Genomic DNA, 24897 nt, shown 5'->3' with positions numbered 1-24897 from the left:
CGGACTGAGTGGCAAGGGGAGGGAGAGACAGTTCAGAAGTGGAGAGGAGTTGCTGGACCTGAATTGCTGGGAACCCTCAGGCATCATTCCCAGGAGCGGCTGTGGCGGGCTGGTGGTAGTGTTCAGCAGCAGTTTCTTCAGGGAGAAGCATCCAGCCACAAGGCCTACTCACACCACCAGACCCAGAGAAGAACAGCACTCTTGGCAAAAGCTAAATGCTTGCATGTATTTTACTGTGCCCCCTGCCCCGAAGCTGGCTTCAGTGGCTGTCAATTTCCCTGAGCCTGAGATAAGTCCTGTTGCACGCTCTGAGCTATTCTCCCAGCCTTGGAGAAGGAATAAATTCACAGTTGGGGAAAAGATAAAATGCCAGCTCCAGTAACCTGGGGAGCTCAGGACAGAAGTGGCTCTTGTCCAGGCATAAACGGTCTGTGAAATTTGAATACCTTTCTCCCCTGCATGGACCTGTGTGGGCCTGTTTCAGGAGAATAGGCCCTTGTTGGCAGACTGCAACTATTTCAGCTGTGCGGTGGATAGGTAGGTGTTTGATGTTTCACACCACTTTGCCTATTAAACAGGGTCCTCACCTACCCACATCAGGGACCTAGGGACTGGTGCCACCACTCAGGTCACCCAGCCACCAGTGACTGGGGTCCAAGGATAACTGGTACCTCCCAGTCCTTACAGCCAAAAGCACTGGGTGCCCAAGGTCCAGCTGCAGAACCCACCCACCTGTGCACTCTAGGGAACAGGGATGCGCTTCCTCACAGATGCTTGGGAGAGTTGTCAGCCCCCTGCCTTGTTTAGAGCGTGACCCCCTGCTGCAACCAGATACCGGTACCTACACCAATCACCCCTGCCCCCCAAGACTGTAGGACAGAGCCTGTACCACACACTTGATGACCAGCTACCTGGACACCTGAGCTGAATCCATACAAGAAGAGTGAATGGACTTCTAGGCTCATATACCTGGTAACAGCTCTAGCCAACTGGTGACAGGACATTAGAGCTTCAAGGTAAAAATAATCAAGGTAGCTCACTCAAGCAACCTATTTGGGCATATCAAAACAAAACAAAGGAAGCTAGGATACAGGAAGCAAACAAACTAATACAATAACTTACAGATTGCTTGGAGACAACAGTCAGTACCAAATCACATAAAGAAGCAGACCATGATCGCTTCAACAGGCTCTCAAAACAAGCAGTGAAGGGATCTTCTGGACGAAGGTACCTTCCTGGAATTACCAGATGCAGAATACAAACGATTAATATACAGAACTCTTCAAGACATCAGGAAGGACGTCAGGCAATATGCAGAACAGGCCAAGGAATACACAGATAAAGCAGTTGAAGAAATTAAAAAGGTTATTCAAGTACATAGTGAAAAATTGAATAAGCTGTAAGAATCCATAGAGAGACAGCAATCAGAAATTCAGAAGATTAACAATAAAATTACAGAATTAGACAACTCGATAGAAAGTCAGAGGAGCAGAATTGAGGAAGTGGAAGGCAGAATTTGTGAGATTGAAGATAAAGCACTTGCCACCAATATACTTGAGGACAAATCATATAAAAGAATTTAAAAAAATGAAGAAACCGTAAGAATCATGTGGGACTCTATCAAGAGAAATAACCTATGAGTGATTGGAGTACCAGAACAGGGAGGGGTAACAGAAAATACAGAGAAAATTGTTGAAGATTTGTTGGCAGAAAACTTCCCTGATATCATGAAAGATGAGAAGATATCTATCCAGGATGCTCATCGAACTCCACATAAGGTAGATTTTAAAAGAAAGTCACCAACACATGTTATAATCAAACTTGCCAAAACCAAAGATAAAGAGAGAATTTTAAGAGCAGCTAGAGATAAATGAAAAGTCACCTACAAAGGAGAGTCGATAACAATAAGCTCGGACTGCTTGGCAGAAATGCAGGCAAGAAGGCAGTGGGATGACTTACCTAAAGCACTGAAGGAAAAAAATTGCCAGCCAAGAATCATATATCCAGCAAACTGTCTCTCTAATATGAAGGTGGTAGGGCAGGGCTGAGATGGCTGACTAGGTAGATGCTACCTTGGATCCCTCTTGCAACAAAGACTCAGAAAAACAAGTGAATTGATCACATACATGACAATCTACGAACCCTGACCAACAAACACAGATTTTTAAAGAGTTGACCTGAGTGACAGAGACTGAGAACGAACAACCACGGGGAAGCAGCAACTGTTTTCGGAGCCTGGAGCCAGCGTCCCGGTCAGGAAACCTTGGCACCAGGCTTTGGACTGGGTGCAGGGGAGCTGAGCACGGCATCCTATGATGGCGCAAACATGGGGCACAGCCCTTCCCCCCTGAACTGACCTCGGGGGGGGGGGCCCAACCGGTCAGCGTAGGTGGCGCGGCCACGCGGCTGGCGGGAGGAGAAGTTGCCGGGAGGCAGCGACTGGTTTTGGAGCCAGGAGTGTGGCGTCCCAGCCAGGGAACCTTGGCACGGGGCTTTGGACTGGGCAAGCAGGGGAGCTGAGCACGACATCCTGTGACGGTGCAAACACGGGGCGCAGCCCCAGCCCCCTGAACTGACCTCGAGGAAAGCCCAGCCAGTGCACGCAGGCAGCGCAGTGACGTGGCTGACAGGAGGAGAAGTCACCGGGAGGCAGCGACTGTTTTTGGAGCTGGGAGTGCAGCGTCCCAGCCGGGGAACCTTGACGCTGGGCTTTGGACTGGGAGTGGAGGAACTGACCGCAGCTTCTAAGACAGTGCAAGCACGGGACGGGAGGTGGGCCTGACCCTCGGGGGCAATCTCTACCCAGCCAGCGCACACAGTCCATGCACCCCTCGGGAATCTCGGATAAAACAGTCATCCCAAGCAAGATAAGTAACTTTGTCTATATTCCAGGGTGCTACTCTCTCCTGTTTTTCTGAACCCTCCCCTCCCCTTCCCAGGCGGCTTCATTAACATTGGAATTTCCTGAGCCAGAGGCAGAACTGCTCCGTCGTTTTTCTTTTCCTTTTTTTTGGTCTTTTCCTAACCCATTCTTCTGGCCTGAGAGAAGCAACCACAAAAAACCCAGGGACCAAAAATCCTTCCCCAATTGGACTAAAAACACAGAACCAGCTCCAGCCAAGCATATGTGATCCCTACAGGGAACAAGGTGGCTATTATAATGCAAAGGCATTTCTGATAGGGATCTGACTGCAATTGTTTTAGTTGATTTACTGGAAAGACAAGTTTCCCAGGTCTGATATCTCTGCGTATTCAACAGAGCCCTCACTGACCCACAACAGGGAACTGAGGGCTGAAGCTCCCCCCAGACCACCTAGCCTCCTGCCTTAGGGGTCTAAGGAGGGTGACATCTAACAAACTGTAGAGGTACTTGCATTGGGGGCCTAAGGTACAGCTGCAGAGGGGGAAGCCTCTCAACATCCTGCCCTCCCTGGAGTGTGAACCCCAGCTGCTACTAGAATCTGGTACACACAACTATCACCACTATTTCTCTAGGTGGATAGGTGACAGTCTGCATCACACACTTGATGACCCAAAATCAGATTCTACTCAATAATAGTGAATGGACTCAGGCATATATATCTGGTAACAGGCCAAACCCGCTGGTAATAGGTCGTAAGTGAGTCAAGGGCTATAACAATCAAGACAGCGCAATCTAGTAGCCCATCTACGTATATTGAAAGAAAACAAAACAAGATAAGACTCAGTGAGCAAATATAGAATAAATCACTACAATATCTTAGTGATGGCTCGGAGACAGCAGTCGATATCAAACCACATAAAGAAGCAGACCATGACTGCTTCTACAATCCCCCAAACTAAAGAATCAAAATCTTTCCCAATTGAAGCTATAATCCTGGAATTGCCAGATACAGAATATAAAAAACTAGTTTACAGAATGCTTCAAGACATCAGGGTTGACCTCAGAAATGAAATAAGGCAAGCTACAGAAAAAACCAAGGAACACACTGATAAAGCAGTTGAAGAACTCAAAAAGATTATTCAAGAACATAGTGGAAAAATTAATAAGTTGCAAGAATCCATAGACAGCATTCAGAAATCCAAAAGATTAACAATAAAATTACAGAATTAGACAATGCAATAGGAAGTCAGAGGAGCAGACTCGAGCAATTAGAATGCAGAGTGGGGAATCTGGAGGACCAGGGAATTAACACCAATATAGCTGAAAAAACAATCAAAAGAATTTTAAAAAATGAAGAAACCCTAAGAATCGTGTGGGACTCTATCAAGAAGGATAACTTGCGTGTGATTGGAGTCCCAGAACAGGGAGGGATAACAGAAAACACAGAGAGAATAGTTGAAGATCTGTTGGCAGAAAACTTCCCTGACTTCATGAAAGACGAAAGGATATCTATCCAAGATGCTCATCGAACCCCATTTAAGATTGATCCAAAAAGAAAAACACCAAGACATATTATCATCAAACTTGCCAAAACCAAAGATAAAGAGAAAATTTTAAAAGCAGCCAGGGATAAAACAAAGGTCTTCTACAAGGGAGAATCAATAAGAATAAGTTCAGACTGACTACTCAGCAGAAACCATGCAGGCAAGAAGGCAATGGGATGACATATACAGAGCACTGAAGGAGAAAAACTGCCAGCCAAGGATCATTTATCCAGCAAAACTCTCTCTGAAATATGAAGGCGAAATTAAGATACCTTTATAGATAAACACAAGCTTAGAGAATTTGCAAAAACCAAACCAAAGCTACAAGAAATACTAAAGGAAATTGTTTGGTCAGAAAACCAATAATATCAGATACCAGCACAACACAAGGTCACAGAACAGAGCAGCCTGATATCAACTCAAATAGGGAAATCACAAAAACAAATTAAGATTAATTAAGAAAAACAAAACGCTCAAAACAGGGAATCATTGAAGTCAATATGTAAAAGATCACATCAATCAAAAAGAGGGACTAAATACAGGTGGCATAAAACTGCCATATGGAGAGGGATACAAGGCAATATAGGACAATACAAGTTAGGTTTTTACTTAGAAAAATAGGGGTAAATATTAAGGTAACCACAAAGAGGTATAAAAACTCCATAACTCAAAATAAAAACCAAGAAAAACATAACGACTCAGCAAACATAAAGTCAAATACTATGAAAATGAGGAACACACAATTTACAAAGGAAGACGTCTCAGCACAAAAAAAGTACGTGGAAAAATGAAATTGTCAACAACACACATAAAAAAGCATCAAAATGACAACACTAAACACATACTTATCTATAATTACGCTGAATATAAATGGACTAAATGCACCAGTAAAGAGACAGAGAGTCTCAGACTGGATAAAGAAACATGATCCGTCTATATGCTGCCTACAAGAGACACACCTTAGACTTAGAGACACAAACAAACTAAAACTCAAAGGATGGAAAAAAATATATCAAGCAAACAATAAGCAAAAAAGCAGGAGTAGCAATATTAATTTCTGACAAAATAGACTTTAAAGTTAAATCCACCATAAAGGATAAAGAAGGACACTACATAATGATAAAAGGGACAATTGACCAGGAAGATATAACCATATTAAATATTTATTCACCCAGTGACAGGGCTGCAAGATACATAAAACAAATTTTAACAGAACTGAAAAGTGAGATAGACACCTCCACAATTATAGTAGGAGACTTCAACACACCACTTTCAGAGAAGGACAGGACATCCAATAAGAAGCTCAATAGAGACGCGGAAGACCTAATTACTACAATCAACCAACTTGACCACATTGACTTATACAGAACTCTCCACCCAACTGCTGCAAAGTATACTTTTTTTTCTAGTGCACATGGAACATTCTCTAGAATAGACCACATATTAGGTCATAAAACAAACCTTTGCAGAATCCAAAACATCGAAATATTACAAAGCATCTTCTCAGACCACAAGGCCATAAAAGTGGAAATCAATAAGAGAAAAATTAGGGAAAAGAAATCAAATACTTGGAAACTGAACAATACCCTGCTCAAAAAAGACTGGGTTATAGAAGACATTAAGGAGGGAATAAAGAAATTCATAGAAAGCAACGAGAATGAAAATACTTCCTATCAAAACCTCTGGGACACAGCAAAAGCAGTGCTCAGAGGCCAATGTATATCAATCAGTGCACGCGTACAAAAAGAAGAAAGAGCCAAAATCAGAGAACTGTCCCTACAATTTGAACAAATAGAAAGTGAGCAACAAAAGAATCCATCAGGCACCAGAAGAAAACAAATAATAAAAATTAGAGCTGAACTAAATGAGTTAAAAAAAAAAAAAATGAATTAGAGAACAGGAAAACAATTGAAAGAATTAACAAAGCCAAAAGCTGGTTCTTTGAAAAGAATTAACAAAATTGATAAACCATTGGCCAGACTGACTAAAGAAATACAGGAAAGGAAACAAATAACCCAAATAAGAAACGAGATGGGCCACATCACAACAGACGCAACTGAAATTAAAAGAATCATATCAGATTATTACAAAAAATTGTACTCTAACAAATTTGCAAACCTAGAAGAAATGGATGAATTCCTGGAAAAACACTACCTACCTAAACTAACACAATCAGAAGTAGAACAACTAAATAGACCCATAACAAAAAAAGAGATTGAAACGGTAATCAAAAAACTCCCAACAGAATAAAGCCCTGGCCCGAATGGCTTTACTGCAGAGTTCTACCAAACTTTCAGAGAAGAGTTAACACCACTACTACTAAAGGTATTTCAAAGCATAGAGAATGATGGAATACTACCTAACTCATTCTATGAAGCCAGCATATCCCTGATACCAAAACCAGGTAAAGACATTACAAAGAAAGAAAATTACAGACCTATATCCCTCATAAACATAGATGTAAAAATCCTCAACAAAATTCTAGCCAATAGAATTCAACAACATATCAAAAAAATAATCCACCACGACCAAGTGGGATTTATACCAGGTATGCAAGGCTGGTTTAATATTAGAAAAACCATTAATGTAATCCACCATATAAATAAAACAAAAGACAGAAACCACATGATCTTATCAATTGATGCAGAAAAGGCATTTGACAAAGTCTAACACCCATTTATGATAAAAAAAAGTCTCAGCAAAATAGGAATTGAAGGAAAATTCCTCAACATAATAAAGGGCATCTATGCAAAGCCAACAGCCAATATCACTCTAAATGGAGAGAACCTGAAAGCATTCCCCTTGAGAACGGGAACCAGACAAGGATGCCCTTTATCACCGCTCTTATTCAACATCGTGTTGGAAGTCTTAGCCAGGGCAATTAGGCTAGACAAAGAAATAAAAAGTATCCGGATTGGCAAGGAAGAAGTAAAGTTATCACTATTTGCAGATGACATGGTTATATACACAGAAAACCCTAAGGAATCCTCCAGAAAACTACTGAAACTAATAGAAGAGTTTGGCAGAGTCTCAGGTTATAAAATAAACATCCAAAAATCACTTGGATTCCTCTACATCAACAAAAAGAACACCGAAGAGGAAATAACCAAATCAATACCATTCACAGTAGCCCCCAAGAAGATAAGATACTTAGGAATAAATCTTACCAAGGATGTAAAAGACCTATACAAAGAAAACTACAAAGCTCTACTACAAGACATTCAAAAGGACATACTTAAGTGGAAAAACATACCTTGCTCATGGATAGGAAGACTTAACATAGTAAAAATGTCTATTCTACCAAAAGCCATCTATACATTTAACGCGCTTCCGATCCAAATTCCAATGTCATATTTTAAGGGGATAGACAAACAAATCACCAATTTCATATGGAAGGGAAAGAAGCCCCGGATAAGCAAAGCACTACTGAAAAAGAAGAAGAAAGTGGGAGGCCTCACCTTACCTGACTTCAGAACCTGTTATACAGCCACAGTTATCAAAACAGCCTGGTATTGGTACAACAACAGACACATAGACCAATGAACAGAATTGAGAACCCAGACATAGATCCATCCACGTATGAGCAGCTGATATTTGACAAAGGACCAGTGTCAATTAACTGGGGAAAAGACAGCCTTTTTAACAAATGGTGCTGGCATAACTGGATATCCATTTGCAAAAAAATGAAACAGGACCCATACCTCACACCATGCACAAAAACTAACTCCAAGTGGATCAAAGACCTAAACATAAAGACTAAAACGATGAAGATCATGGAAGAAAAAATTGGGACAACCCTAGGAGCCCTAATACAAGGTATAAACAGAATACAAAACATTACCAAAAATGATGAAGAGAAACCCGATAACTGGGAGCTCCTAAAAATCAAACACCTATGCTCATCTAAAGACTTCACCAATAGAGTAAAAAGACCACCTACAGATTGGGAAAGAATTTTCAGCTATGACATCTCCGACCAGCGCCTGATCTCTAAAATCTACATGATTCTGTCAAAACTCAACCACAAAAAGACAAACAACCCAATCAAGAAGTGGGCAAAGGATATGAACACACATTTCACTAAAGAAGATATTCAGGCAGCCAACAGATACATGAGAAAATGCTCTCGAACATTAGCCATTAGAGAAATGCAAATTAAAACTACGATGAGATTCCATCTCACACCAGCAAGGCTGGCATTAATCCAAAAAACACAAAATAATAAATGTTGGAGAGGCTGCAGAGAGATTGGAACTCTCATACACTGCTGGTGGGAATGTAAAATGGTACAAACACTTCGGAAATCTATCTGGCGTTATCTTAAACAGTTAGAAATAGAACTACCATACAACTCAGAAATCCCACTCCTAGGAATATACCCTAGAGATACAAGAGCCTTCACACAAACAGATATATGCACACCCATGTTTATTGCAGCTCTGTTTACAATAGCAAAAAGTTGAAAGCAACCAAGGTGTCCATCAACGGATGAATGGGTAAATAAATTGTGGTATATTCACACAATGGAATACTACGCATCGATAAAGAACAGTGACGAATCTGTGAAACATTTCATAACATGGAGGAACCTGGAAGGCATTATGCTGAGCGAAATTAGTCAGAGGCAAAAGGACAAATATTGTATAAGACCACTATTATAAGATCTTGAGAAATAGTAAACCTGAGAAGAACACATACTTTTGTGGTTACGAGGGGGGGAGGGAGGGGGGGTGGGAGAGGGTTTTTTATTGATTAATCAGTAGATAAGAACTGCTTTAGGTGAAGGGAAAGACAACACTCAATACATGGAAGGTCAGCTCAATTGGACTGGACCAAAAGCAAAGAAGTTTCCGGGATAAAATGAATGCTTCAAAGCTCAGCGGAGCAAGGGCGGGGGTCTGGGGAACATGGTTTGCGGGGACTTCTAAGTCAATTGGCAAAATAATTCTATTATGAAATCATTCTGCATCCCACTTTGAAATGTGGCGTCTGGGGTCTTAAATGCTAACAAGCGGCCATCTAAGATGCAGCAATTGGTCTCAACCCACCTGGATCAAAGGAGAATGAAGAACACCAAGGTCACACGATAACTATGAGCCCAAGAGACAGAAAGGGCCACATAAACCGGAGACTTACATCATCCTGAGACCAGAAGAACTAGTTGGTGCCCGGCCACAACCGGTGACTGTCCTGACAGGGAGCACAACAGAGAACCCCTGAGGGAGCAGGAGATCAGTGGGATGCAGACCCCAAATTCTCACAAAAAGACCATACTTAATGGTCTGACTGAGCCTAGAGGAATCCCGGCAGTCATGGTCCCCAAACCTTCTGTTGGCCCAGGACAGGAACCATTCCCGAAGACAACTCGTCAGACATGAAAGGGACTGCACAGTGGGTAGGAGACAGATGCTGATGCAGAGTGAGCTACTTGTATCAGGTGGACACTTGAGACTGTGTTGGCATCTCCTGTCTGGAGGGGGGATAGGAGGATAGAGAGGGTTGGAAGCTGGCAAAATTGTCACGAAAGGAGAGACTGGAAGGGCTGACTCATTAGGGGGAGAGCAATTGGGAGTATGGAGTAAGGTGTATATAAACATATATGTGACTGACTTGATTTGTAAACGTTCACTTGAAGCTCAATAAAAATTGAAAAAAATATATATATAAAAATATGAAGGTAGAATTAGATCATTTCCAGATAAACAGAAGTTTAGGGAATTTGTAAAAACCAAAGCAAAACTACAAGAAATACTAAAGGGAGTTCTTTGGTTAGAAAATCAATAATATCATATATCAATCCAAGACGAGAACACTGGACAGAGCAATGAAATGTCAACGTAGATAGGGAAATCACAAAAATAAATCAAGATGTAATTGAACTAAAGAGAATTTCCAGAAAAGTATAATACTTAAAAATAAAGTAGATGGGTGGTATAGTATATTAGATGACAGTGAAGAAAGCTAGTTAACTGGAAGACAGGCCTGAAGAAATTATATAGAAAATTAGATGGAGAAGCAGCGCAGAGGACATGAGGCTAATGAAGAGTTTGGGAAATGTTATGGATTGAATTTTGTCTCCTGAAAAGATAAGTTGAAGTCCTAACCCCTGTACTTGTGAATGTGACCTCGTTTGTAAATACAGTTTTTCTTTTGTTAGAAATTAAGTCAAATGAGGTCACACTGGAGTAGGACATATTATAATTCTTATCCCTTCTGTGTGGTGTTTTATAAAAGAAGATACACAGGGAAGACAGACACCATGTGATGATGGACACAGATGCATCTGTAAGCAATAAAGGAATGTCATGGGTTGCTGGCAGCCACCAGCAACTAGGAGAGGAGCATGGGACAGTTCCCCTCTTCAAGCCCTTAGAAGTCAACACAACCAGTGCCCTGATATGGACTTCTAGCCTCCAGAACTGTGAGACAAGAAATTTCTATTCTTTAAAGGTAACCCGCTTTGTGGTATTTTGTTATGTCAGCCCTAGGAGACTGAGACAATAGACATGGATAGAATGAAGAAGTCTTCTAATTGGAGTACTAGAAGAAGAGTGAGTTGGGACAGAGGCAATGTTTAAAGAAGCCCCACAAATTCTCAACAGGATTTTTAAAAATATTCACATGTTATAGATATATATCATAACCAAAGATCTTAAAAGTGGTCAGAAAAAAATACATTACTGACACAGGAATAACCATTAGATCAACAGCTGATTTCTCGGTAGCAATAGAAAAGCCAGAAGACATTGGAATGATACTTAAACTGTTTTGAATGAAAATGATTATCAACCTAAAATTCTATATCCAGGAAAAATATTTTTCAAGAAAGAGGACAAAATTAAGACATTTCTAGGTAATAAACACAGAGAATTGCCAGTACTGAACCTTTTCTTGAAATCTTTCTGTAAAAGAAGTTGTAAAAAATCTATTTCAGGCAGAAAGTCATTTGAGTTGCAAAAAGAAATTATGCAAATACAAAGTGGATAAATTAAAACACCCATACAGGTTGTGTAAAACAAAAATGATGTATTGTGAGGTTATAAAAGGGTTAAAATACACAGTAACAATAACATGTATGTTGGGAGGGAGGTGTTAAATAGCCTAAGGTTAAAAAAAAAATTACTTGAAACATGTTGAGAGTTAGGTCTTTTTAAATGTAGGGACCCATATCTCAGAGGTGGCTAGGAATACAAAACTAAAGATAAGGAGTGATATCATGCCCAAAGTCAACCTTGAAGTGACCCTTGAACCTTGACTGAATGAAAGTGTAAGCTCCATGAAAGGGTAAAACAGAGTAGAGAGTTTTGAAATAATTGCTTCCTGAAGGGGATTAAAAGAGGAGTCAGGTACTGAGTTGATATTTCAGTACAAGAACCCTACCTGTGTTCAAAATGGAATAGAATGTTCCAGAAGAAAGAGAACTTCCTGCCACTGGAAATGTTAAAGGCTTAGCTTTTGGTTCAAGCAAAGGTTCACATATTGTGGAGGGAATTTCTGCAACTGACAGAAGAGTCATGATCCCTTTTCCAACTCTGCAACTCTCTTACTCTGGCCTATACTTGAGAAAGCACTTCTTTCAGAATCATACCTGTTTGAATGGGGGTCACCAAGCCCCGGTCTATAGCAGTGACCAAAATCAACCAGTGGATACAGGGCATGTTCAAGTGCCGTGGGCAGACTCAGTTCTAGGTGTTCTGTGCTTTTTCACAGGCTCAGCCCTTGGCCCACCAGATGTATTAGCCAGGCCAGAGTCATCACAAATATGTGATGGTAGACCTAGGTGTGGTAGTCAAAATATTCAGCAGCTGGATTGACACAGGCACCAACAATTAGAACAGATACTGGCATTAAACCACTGTTTCAGCCATACTAACGTGCGTTGGCTAAGAACTAAAGTAAAAATGAGCTCATGTTTTTCATGAGGGGTGAGACATGTATTGGTTCTTTTTGTACAGACTTTGTCCACAAGTTACAGACATTTTCTTCTAGCCATCAGAATGGTGATTTTTTTTTTTTTTAATGTGGTTGTTGATAGTCATTTTCTTTCTTGAATGTCAGAGTAAACATCATTAAGATGATGGGAGGCTTGTGAATTCCAGAGGCCTGGCAGTGGCTATAAACACAAATTTTACTTGGGGTTCATAAATCCATTTCACACCTTTAATGTCAGCTCTTACCATTTTCTTAACATTGTGGCTGTGAAAACTTTTCCATTTGCTGCATGAGCTCCTGAAGTACAGTGCTACAAATTTGTCATCAGACTTTCACGTTTTTACTTGTTTCTTCTTTCACAGATCTTTCTCTAGGCTTTCCTTTATGTTATTTTCAGAAGTATCATTTCATCTCCCTCCTTTTTCTCACTTTCTTGAGTCCAGCTATTTGATGTCATTTCATTAGGGCAGGTGAGAAATTATAAAATAAAGTCAGTAGGAGGTATTTTTGTGAGGACTGATTTTTTTTTGTTTTTTAATCATAAGGCAGTTAAATTTTAAAGTAAGCAGTTATTAACACTTAACTAAAATATTGTTCTGCCTTGGGGCCCTGGTTCTGTGTGAATGCTAAGATAAAAATAAGGATATTAAAAAGAAGCTCTAAGAAAGACAAAAACAAAAATGATCAGCTTTGTGAGTTCCACTTCTATCACACCACCCTGTCAACACAGCTAAGTGTGTAGGAGACAGGTGCAGGTGTGCATTAAATTTTTTTTTTTTTAATATTCACAGAGTTCAAAATTCAAAATGGTATATACTAAAAAGTCTCTTTCCCACCCATTCTACACCAGCTACCCAGTTCCTAAAATTATCAAAGATAATTTCTGTATATAAAAATAAATATGCCTGTATAGTCTCCCTTTACCTGACTTTTACACAAGTGGTGGTTCACCATAGACTTTATTCTGCCCCTGGATGCCAGTGTTTGGAGCATATTTATGTATGCCTACATGGGCTGTGCAGTGTATCCTCAGGACACGTCACAATAAAATGTTCTACTTTAAAGGCTTTTATTTATTAATTTTATTTTGTTCTCTTTTTTCTCAACTTAACCTTGATTTTAGATTTACTACCAGAAGCATAAAAGAAAAGGGATGAAAAAATAGCCCAATTCAGAGATAAGAAGGGCAGGGATATCAGGACCAGCAGAATTCTCTGGGCAGCCAGTGGTCTCCTAAGCCTTAGAGTTTGGATCTGTGCTGCATTGGTTCTAAGAGCAGAGGAGACCATCTGGTATGGCAGATGACAGTCCTGGCTATGGACAGCTGTGTTGTCCTTCACCAGTCAGCTTTTGGGTGTTTGACCAAAAAGAAACTTTGTTCCAGGGAAGCCTTTAGGACCTAAGGAAACTCAAAGAATTGTTGTTGTGTGCTGTTGAATCGATTCCATAACAACCATAGGACAGAGTAGAACTGCCCTGTAGGGTTTGCTAGGCTGCAATCATTACGGGAACAGATAGCCAAGTCTTTTTTCTTGCAGAGCTGCTGGTTGCTTCAAACCACCGACCTTCCGGTTAGCAGCTGAGCGCTTAACCATATGCCACACGGGCTCCGGGAGAATTGTTAAGATACAGTAAATAGGAGACTGTGAATAGGAGGCTTTGTAAATGGTATTAGAAGAGGTTTGAGCCGTTACCTGCAGCTGATGAGCTCCAAAAAGAGCGAAACCGAATAGGTCCTGCAGTACTGGCTTAAGACAGCATAAAAACCTTGATTATGTCCCACTTGTATATTGTTTTGGTTTGTCATACTTTGTAATGTATTTTGGGGAGGAGAGTAACTCCTGTTTGGTCTCTTGCTACTAGTGTACTTCCTCTCTAGTCCATTCTTCTCAGAGGTCACCTGAGTGGGCATCCCAAAAGGGAAATCTGATCAGGTCACATCCCTTAGTGGCCAAATTCTTCTTCCTAGCCAATCTCATCTACCTCCAAAGCTTTAATTGCCCCTATAAGATGACTACTCCAGAATCATTTTTACTGAGCTCTTTTTCTGAGCTCCAGACCCACTACTGGACCCGTGTGCTTTTGATGTTCCACTGGCATTCCAAATCAACAAAACTGAATTGTTACTTTCCCTACCTTCCTTTCCCTTCATCATATCCCCTTACATTCCTCTCCCTCCAACCCCCCACCCCCACCCAGCCACACACACACACACACACACACACACACACATACATATCCCAAAATAATTTTCTTATATTCCTTGCTTGGTTGTACCACTACAGTCCTCCTGGACACATAAATTAAAACTTAATATGTATTGTCTGCTCTTTACTCTTCCTCAGCACCTTCACAAATAACTGGCTGTTAAGCCCTAAAGATTTTGCTTCCTTAGTATAGCTATACTAGCTTACTAGCTTAGCTTATACACCTTTCTGAACTACTGCAATAGCTGCCCAAGTAGCTTTCCTATCTGATTTCTCCTCCTGTCTACTCCTCTGCTTCTCCCAGGGTGAGCTCTTTAAAGACCAAACCTGGTCATATTTGACTCCTTTCCTTAATAAAACCCTTCGATACTCTCCTATAGGATACAGTTCGTGTTCCTAAGCCTGGTACACCAAGCTTTTCTCCAACTAGGCCCTGACTTTTGTCTCCTTTACACTACTAGCATGCTGCTTGTAATTTCCCAGATTTACCATGTTGTTTTTGCACAAGTTACTTGGCTGTACGTGGAATTCTCTCTCCCCCATCCAGTAGTATGCTGGAGCTGGCTCCTACCAGCTAGGGGGAACTGATTGTTAAATATTCAGAAATTCTGCAAGCCAGTTTGTAACTTGGAATTAGTCATGGTGGGAGTATTTACCCCACAGATACCAGCAACTGCTGTAAATCTAGAGCTTTTTTTTCCCCCCTCCCAGAAAGGTGGTCCCAGCCTATCACTACCGTATCCAACTGACAACTTTTACCTCAAATTCTGACTTAGATGGCACCCCTTTGAAATCTTTCTTGCCCATCCCTCTTCCCTCCATACACATAAAGTTGATTGCTACCTCTGAACTGTGTATTACTTTATTACAGCACTTATACTTTATAATGTAACTATTTATGTGTCTCTTTTTAATACTAAACTCTGAGTGCCTGGGGATAGAGTTTATGTCTCAATTGTCTTTTTATCTGTCATTTATTCCTTCACTGAACTGATATAATTAGTATGTATTTTTTTTATGAGGCACGGTTTTCAGGGTACAAAGATAAATAACATTTAGCAACTGTCTGCAAGAAGCTCATAGTCTAGTCTACGGGGAGAGAGAAATTCAAATAGTCCATTATAATACAGTCAGAGAAGTGCATTGCTATAAGTGTGTATAAGGCACTGTTGGAGCCTGGAGGAAAAAACCCTGCCCAGGATGATGGGGAAGTCTTCACAGAGCAGGTAAGACTTAAAGGATAAGCAAAAATTTATTGCCTATAAATAGGTGATATTCAGTACTTACATAAGAGTTTTTTTATAGAAATTTCTCTTCGTTTTGGACAGCTGAATTACACCTTTGTTTCAGAGTAAATAGCGGTTTTATATAGAAACCGCATGAAAAGTTCTATGAAATAGGCATTCTTTGAATGAATAGAGACTGTACCATTCATTTATTCAACCAACATTCATTGAGTACTGTATCAGTAATCTGTTGCCATGATAATGTGTAGCAGACCATCTCAAAACTCCATAGCCTAAAACAATAATAATTTATTATTTTTCATGAATCTGCAGGCCAGCTGGGCAGCTCTGATCTAAGCCAGGCTTAGCTGATTCCACTGGTCTCACTTATGTGTTTCCAATCAGCTGGAAGGTCATCTGGGGGCTGACTTGGTTAGGATGCCCTTGGCTGAGTCAGCTCACTTCTCCTCCTTGTGTCTTTCCCATCCCTCTAGCAACTAACTCAGGCATGGCTCCATGAAGGTGGCAGGGGTCCAAGAGAAGTGAAAATGCACAAATGTATGTTTGGGCCCCTGCTTCAAGCATGCTAATGTTCAATTGGCCAAAGCAAATCACATGGCTAAGTTCAGAGTTGGTGTGAGTTGGCATATATACAGGGAGATGTGAAAAATTGGGGCCCATCACTGCAGTCAGTCTTCCACAAGCACATACTGTGTGCCATGCTGTGTTCTAGACCCCGTGTTACTCTGCAGGCATTACTTACCATTGAATTTGCTTCCATCTGGTTGGATGCTCTGTGATGATAATGAACGAACTTCTCTCAGCATTCTAGACATGTTAATCTTATTTCAGTTCGAGTTTTCATTTTTATCCATCTATTTGAAGTGATGTCATTTGGTTGGCTGTAGAACGTGAAGATATCCATGTAATGATATCAAACTTCTTTACATATTCTAGTGACTTACACTTTTTGCCAGCCATAGTGTCCACAATGAAGAAAAAACACCTTGTAGATATTTAAGAACACGTCTGTTTTTAAAGGTCAGTTATTTAACCTCTCCAACTTAGTGTTTGATGAGCTAGATTCCTTGTATGAAATGCAAAGCTTCAAACTGGGAGAAATTTAAATCCATCTGTGAAATGCAAACAGATTTTATTTTTTGAAGTCTTAGTAACAGAGCATCCCCTTTACTTTTTAACTAGTAGGCTTGGGAATAGAAAGAACTAAATAACAGTTCATAAAATGTGCTTTTTGGTCTTCATCAAAAAGTGACTAAAACACAAAATTCAAACGTGAATTTTTAAAATAAGATTCATATGATCAGTGTTTGTTTAGTTTTCATTGTCCTCATCATTGGTGAGAATAGGACAGGGAGCTGTAGTGGCAGGTAGTATAACGGCATTGGACAGAGAAAGGATTGAGACAAGTGGGCAAGTGAAAAACATTAGAAGGCAGTCACTTAGTGGAAAAGTGGGTGGTTAGGGCAGAAAACAAATCTGCAGAGCTGACTTCTGGGATGGAGGTTGTTGAACCATCAGAGTGTATCTTGCAGATACACCCAATGACTCTTTCCCCCAAAAGGAAGGTCAGCATGGCATGAAGGAATCTGTAGGGTTTCTTTGTCTTTGATTTCACTCTTCCTCTTTCAGTTCTGCCAGGTTTACCCACAGGTTGCTTGTTCCCAACACTAGTTTAAAGAGCTTGTTGAAATTCTCTAAAACCAGTGGGAGTAGGCTAGGTTAATGAAGGCAAGAGGAAAGATTTCAGGAGCAATTTTTTTTTCCCCACAATTTAAGGTACTAATTTAAAAAATAGGACAGTGCCTGTTCAATTAGATTTGTAAATTCAATCCTGAGTTGACTGCATCTAGAAAAAAATCCAAACTATTCATGCAGCATATTGGGAAGAACATTGGTGGAGCCGTCTGGATTCTAGCCCTGTTTCTGCCCTTCGCTTGATGTGTACACTGTCTGTTCAGCTGAATAATGAGGGCTTTAGGATTTGAAGATCTCTTGGGGCCCTGTCACCTCCCATACCCTTACGTGTTCTCTGAGTCTCTGAGGTGGTGGTAGATCCTTACCTCAGTTGTTAGGTGCCTTCAAGTCAGTTCCAACTCATAGCAACCCCATGTACAAAAGAACAAAACACTGTCTGGTCCTGCACCATCCTCATAATCATTGTTATGCTTGAGCCCATTTTTGCAGCCACTGTGTCAATCCATCTCTTTGAGGATCTTCCTCTTTTACTGACCCTCTACTTTACCAAGCATGATGTCCTTCTCCAAGGACTGGTCCTTCCTGATAACATGTCCAAAGTAAGTGAGACAAAGACTCTCCATCCTACAGTTGCACTGTGATTTGGAGGGAGGTGTTATATGAAGGCACATTTGGTATGGTATTGGGAAGCAAAAAAGTGAAAAGAGGCACCATGTAATTTGCATATAAGCCCATAGTTACCTCCTACTTTTACCACCAGATGGCTATCAGACATTTGAAAAATTTAAGAATCGACTTTAGCTAAAACTCTAAGATTAGCTGTCTTAAGAAATGAAAAACGTGTGTATGTGTATATAGTAAATAAGCCCTGTCAAATAAAATAATCTGCAGTTGTTTACACAGTGAAAAGGTGGGGTTGCCTATAGTAAGATTAGGAATCTTTCACCAAAGAAGAGAATTATCAAAGTCTATGAAATCATGATGGGTATAAAATGAGCAACAGAGAATTGATGAATTCATCAAACCAGTATGCTAGAATGAAGGACCATTGTTTAAACCATAAAAGAGGTACTGCCATGTGAAAATATAGAAGTTTTTAATTGCACAAATTATGCATGAAAAATTCATCAATGGATATTTAAAAATGGGAGATACTGGGGAACATCTCTGAACTCTGGAAGTGACATCAAGGGAGAGAGCTGTGCCCTTCTCCTTCTGCATCAGGGATTGGAAAATATTACCTGTAAAGGGCCAGATAGAAAATATTTTAGGAGAAAGATGTGACATTCTGTTTCCATAAAGATTATAGCTTAGAAACCCTATGGGGCAGTTCCACTCTGTCCTGTAGGGTCACTTTGAGTTGGAATTGACTTGATGGCGGTAGGTTTGGTTTTTGGTTTAGGCCATATAGTGTATGTTTACTCAACTTTGCCATTGTAGGGTGAAAATAGCCATTTACGATACATAAATGAATGAATGTGGCTGTGTTTCAATAAAACTTTATTTACAAAAACATGCTGCAGGCATGGGCACTGGTTTGCTGAACCTTGTTTGTGAGTAAAAAATAGGGTCAGTAATTATTTCCTCTTCCTACACCTTAATCTCTGGTTTCTGTCAAATAAGGAAGTTGGATTAGGTGATCTCTCTGACATTTTTCAGGTTTTGTGTCCTTTAGTACCTCTCTCAGAAGCTAGGTCCACAAGGCTGAGCCAGAGTATCAATTCTATTAATATGTAAGGTCAGATGTTAAAAATCCAACTTGAACAAATGTTTAAGTCTCTAGGGCAGGGTTTTGCAACCTCAGCACTATTGACATTTGGGGCCAAATAATTATTTGTTACGGGGGCCTGTTCTGTGCATTGTGGGATGCATCCCGGGCTTCTGTCCAGTTAATACCAGTAGTCACCTCCCTCTCTTCCCCCTCATTTGTGACAACCAAAAATGTCTCCAGACATTGCCAAATGTCTCCTGAGAGGCAAAATCATCCCTGGTCAAGAACCACTGTTGTAAGTACTTTATAGTAACTGGAAGAATAACAAAAATGCAACCCACGACAGCCACCAAGATAACAAACACATTTCTTCAGGTCAAAAAAGGCAAAACCAAAAGAACAACCAGTTTGTTAGAAAGAGAAGGGCAATGAGAATTATATCCACCCAGTCAAAGGAGGCTGGAAAGTTGGTAGCAGATACCCAAAAAAATTTTTAATATTGATTTAGATCATTTTACAGAAAGTGTTCCACAGACCAGTGAACCCAAATAGAGAGCTATGTATAATGGGTAGATGACAAGTCACACTAAAAAAAGGGCACATGGATGAAAAATATAAAGAACAGTAAGCAAGATCATTATTAAAGACAATCAAGAATGTTTACTTTTTTCCCTGTGTTTACATTGCTTAGTGAAATGGCTAGCAGAAAAATTCATACAGGTTGAATTCATTAGCCCTTATCTGTAAAGCTCAGATGTTTTCATTTTGCTTTATTTCCTTTTCCTTTAAATGGATAAATCAAGTGTGGCTTATTCCTACAATGGCATGTTGTTTGGTGGAGAAATGAATGCAGTACAGCTTCATACAACTGCACAGATGGATCTTTGCATCTAGGCTTTAAATGTCGGTGAAGCTGGTTCTTTAATAAGTCTGGATCACATAGCCTGCTTGTGATTTAGCTGCAATTAAAAGCCAAAATCATCTCTATTCAACAATGCTTGACTTCCATCTTTTTTTTTTATGCTCATATTACTTCTTTTAAGAATTCATTATCTTCTAAATGTGAGTGATATTAATCATATCTAATAAGCCCTGAATATCTGAATAGCTTTGTAGGAGGGATTTTTTGCTTCTGTCTTGTTTTGCTTCTCATTTTCTTATGTTTTTCTTACAATGACTTTGATACAGTGTGGTATTTCCTGAACAGTGGTCTGAGAACTCTGAAAACACAGATTCTATTCTCAGACTCTGCCTTTGACTTGCTCTGTGACCTGGGGCAGGTTTCTTTTCTCTGGTGAGGAAACCATTTCTTCATTTATAAAGTGGTAGGGAGATTCCCAAACTCTGGTCCCAGGCTGGCTATGTCAGAACCATCTTTGAAGCCTTATTTAGAATTCAGATTTCTATGTCCCGCCCCCAGATTCTGATTCTGTAGATTAGGGTAAGGCCTAGGAAGCTGTATTTCTTTAAGTTCCCCAGATGATTCCAGTGCATGGAATCTTTAAGATGATCTTAGGTCATCTCTAAAGTCCTTTCAGCTGTAAAAGGTAGTGGTTATGTGAAATGTACATTTCCTTAAATGTGGCTTATTAGATTATTTTCTGGAAGGTTTTTAATATCATGCAAGAAATAATTCAGATTAATATATTGTAGCCCCCCAGCACACGTGTGCGCACACACGTTGGTACAGCTTTTACTTACTTAGTTTGCTATAACGTGGCTAGTTTATGGCTTGGGGCGATAATCCTGATCACCTGATACAGTGATAGAAGATGGTTTTCCTTTTCACCAGGATGTCATTTCACAGCTTCTTTGTTTTCAGTCTTGGATCTGGAAAAGAATGAAATAGCTTGATATCCTGATTTTTATGTAACCATAAAGTGGATTAAAATTAGAAATTCTGCCTGGTTGTTAATTTCTCTTTGTTTTTCTTTAATTTACAGAATGCTCTTTTCAGTTGCATTAACAGAAATGAAAGTAAGTATATTGTCAATGGTTATACAGGCAATTCAAAGAACAAAACACAATTCACAGAACATGATTTAGCTGTCATAAATATTGCCAGGATCCCAGCATTACAACACCATTAGTGAACCATCTGAATGAACGTGCACAGCAGAATTCTAATTGGCTCTTTTTTTCTGGGGTGTTCAGGGTATTCATGTATTATAACAATTCCCATACCCTAATTACAGATCTACAAAGCAGGTACCAGAGCTAGATATGCCTAGGGGAAGCTCATGTCCCACTTGAATAAATAGGACTTGCAAACATTAAGCACACCCACATTAGATAATGTAGCAGTTGCCTAGGGCTGCCTCTCAGTTCATTCAGGAGGCATTTACCAGTCATATAAATTGTGAGGAAAGGACTGTCTCAACTTAAGCATATTCTTGGAAATGCTTAAATAGTGTAGAACAGTATAAAGACTTCTGGGATTTCGTTTTAAGATATACAGCTATATAATTGTCAAATTTATGAAATGATTCTGATATCTCTGAGTTTTTATGCGTCCTGTTTTATAAATGTGAGACTTTTTTTTTTTAAATAAACCTCATCGAGTCCAATGTGGAAAGAAGCTTGGTTCAGTAGTTCTCAATGTGGACACTGTTGGCATTTTGGGAGACAGTTTTGGTCGTGTATGACTGTCCTGTGTGTTGCAGGACATTTAACAGCCCTGATTCCCATGCACTAAATGCCAGCAGTAGTCCTCAAGTCATCATGACACCCAGAAGTACTTTCACGTGCATGTGAACTCTCCCTGGAGGGTGGTACTGCTCCTGGTTGAGAACCACTGGACTATAGACTATAAGTTGACAGATAATGACTTTCTTACGTCAGTATGTGCCTGAATGTCCCCATTGCTGTGCCTATATTAATGCTGATCTTAATTAAGTGCTTGTTTTCTATGACATGGTCTCATTTCTCAAATTCAAAAAGACACATATTATTCCAGCATTATCACAATGAATTAATGTTGACAATCAGCTGTTTCCATTTCAGTGTCATCTTTTTCCCCCCATAGTGGGCTCCGTTTGTTGCAGTTATGCAGGTCATCACACAAATTGCCGAGAATACTGTCAAGCCATTTTTCGAACAGATTCTTCTCCTGGTCCATCTCAGATCAAAGCAGTGGAGAATTATTGTGCCTCAATTAGCCCACAATTAATACACTGTGTGAACAATTATACCCAGTCTTATCCAATGAAGAACCCAACAGATAGTAAGTAAAAGGGACATATCCCTCTCATTTCAATCTTTGCTAAATAGTTTATAAGAAGAAAATGATAAGCTCTTGTAAATGCGTGTTGCCTGAGTCACTTGGGAAACAGCAGTCTTTGGTGTTTAAATTTGGAAGATTGGATATCACCGTCACAGCTAATAGATGCCGAGAAAGACTGGAGCTGTTGAGGGTGTGCAGGAACAGGCACTGTCTGTATTGAAGTTGGGAAGATTAATTGGTACAGAGTTTTTGGAGGAAAGTTGGAAAATAGCCATTAAAATTTCAAATAATCATACTTTTTGATCCAGTATTTCCATTGTCCTGGAAGAAAATTCATACTAGTTTACAAAAATAATTGTAGATACGCATATGAATGATGTTTGCTACATTTCCAATAAAAAATATCATAAAAATGAGAATCCTAAAAACAAAAAAGCGAAGCCTGATACTTTCTTTGGGGCCCTGCTGGCACAGTGGTTGAGAGTTTGGCTGCTAACCAAGAGGTCAGCAGTTTGAATCCACCAGCCACTCCCTGGAAACCCTATGGGGCAGTTCTACTTTGTTCTGTAGGGTCACTATGAGTCAGAATCGACTCGAGGGCAGTGGGTTTGGATTTTTGGTTTTGGATGCTTTCTTTGATCCCAGCTCGTACTGAACCTACATCTTACTGGGTTCTTCAAAGTCTCAGCTTCGTGGATCCTAGAACCCATTTCTTCGTCTAGAGATGACCTAACTTTAAAGAGCTGATTAATTGACCGAACTGACAAAAGATGACTTATAAGCCAGGTGCCAATGTATTGATTTACATTGGCATATTAAAAGACTAGTTTTTATGAACCTAGAAGCAGCCTGTAGGCCTTGTTTGGCCGTTATCTAAGTCAGAACTCTTAAGGCTTTTGACATTCTGTGGTATAGATTTATGGTGAAAATCAAAGGATGAAGCACTTGTCCCAAATAACCTTCATTCATTGTAAAGGTAGATCTGCCTTCCCTGACACACTACACAGTAGTGCTGCTGCAGCTAAAAAGCTAGCAAGCAGCTCAAAATAAGCAGAAAGATGCTATAAGGGCATCTCTAGTATCTACGCTAATACATCGGACTCTGGAAAAAAGGCTACAAACAGACAAGCTTATGTAGGTCTCTAAAAAAATAAAAGGCACCCAAGAAAATTTTCAAAGAAACTCTTCTCAACGCTACAGTCTGGTTAAAAGTGTCCTTTTACTTTAGGATTCTTTGTAGAAAAAAGGCAGAAATTCCACAGAAGTAAACTGATATCTTGGCAGAGTATGATATTGTATTATATACAATAAAACCTGCAAAAGCCAAAACCTGTGTAAGACAGAAACCTGTCAGAGAAGGAAAACTCAAATATTTTCTACTAGTAGAGAGCGATAGAAAAGTGGTAATACTGCACCCTGTCAACGGTAGAAAACTTGCAATACCTAGAAAAACAAGGCAGTCCTGTTGAGTTCCGGCTCTCACAGGTTTCACTGTAATTACAGTTGTGTTTGGTTAATTAACTTACACAAACTTATAAAAGCTTTATGCTGTCCTGGAATGTGATGAAATAATGGTATTTGTGGTTGTTGCTATAGAAATTAGTCATCTCTGTCATATCAAGAACATAATTTCTTTTAGACAGTTGTTTCTAGCAAGGAAATAATTTCAATTTTATCTACAATACCTTTTCCAGGTAAATGAAACACCTTGCATATAAAGACTTCTTAGGAATAGGATATCCTTAACATTTATTCTATGGTTGGGGACAATGGTAAATTCTGGTAATAGATTCTTTGTCCCATCTTTAACTCCTCACCTATTTACTGTACTTCAAAGTAATGAAGAGAGAATTTGATAGGCCCTATATACTGCAGGTGGAGCCCTGGTGGCACAGTGGTTAAGAGCTTGGCTGCTAACCAAAAAGTTCAGCACTTCTAATTCGCCGGCCACTCCCTGGAAATCCTATCAGGCAGTTCTACTCTGTCCCATAGGGTTGCTATGAGTCGGAATCAACTTGATGGCAACGAGCTTGGTTTTTCATATATACTACAGATATGGATATCATGACTCAGAACAGTAATAGTTTTTGATATACCCCCAAACATGTTCTTTTTTTCTGAGCAGTGCATAATATAAAACCAGCTAATTAAGCCACTTATATTCTGAATATGTAGGCTTATATTGCTGTGACAGAGCTGAAGATCATGCTTGCCAGAACGCCTGCAAGAGAATTTTGATGTCTAAGAAAACAGAAATGGAGATTGTTGATGGCCTCATTGAGGGTTGTAAGAAACAGCCCTTGCCTCAAGATCCTCTTTGGCTATGTTTTCTTCAAGGCTCACTATCTCGTCACCCTGGAGTCACTGCACATCCACCTCCCTCCACAGGCCTTGATGGGGCTAAATTACATTGCTGTTCTAAAGCAAACACTTCAACATGTAGGTCAGTATCTCATTTTCCTTTGTTAAAACCAG

General features: G+C 39.9%; 1 protein-coding gene across 1 annotated transcript in view; it reads left to right on the top strand.

Moving 5' to 3' along the window:
* The window catches only part of RECK (reversion inducing cysteine rich protein with kazal motifs), an 83511-nt gene that overhangs the window by 22355 nt on the left and 36259 nt on the right, over window positions 1–24897 (top strand). The window contains exons 7-9 of the mRNA XM_003407590.3: window positions 21143–21176; window positions 22225–22422; window positions 24598–24865. Of these exons, the coding sequence (XP_003407638.2) occupies window positions 21143–21176; window positions 22225–22422; window positions 24598–24865 (500 nt within the window). The remainder of the gene's footprint in view (window positions 1–21142; window positions 21177–22224; window positions 22423–24597; window positions 24866–24897) is intronic.

The sequence above is a fragment of the Loxodonta africana genome, chromosome 9 (genome assembly GCF_030014295.1).
Source record: "Loxodonta africana isolate mLoxAfr1 chromosome 9, mLoxAfr1.hap2, whole genome shotgun sequence".
Classification (NCBI taxonomy): Eukaryota; Metazoa; Chordata; class Mammalia; order Proboscidea; family Elephantidae; genus Loxodonta; species Loxodonta africana.
Note: the sequence above shows the minus strand (reverse complement) of the source record. Positions and strands in the feature narration are given on the sequence as shown.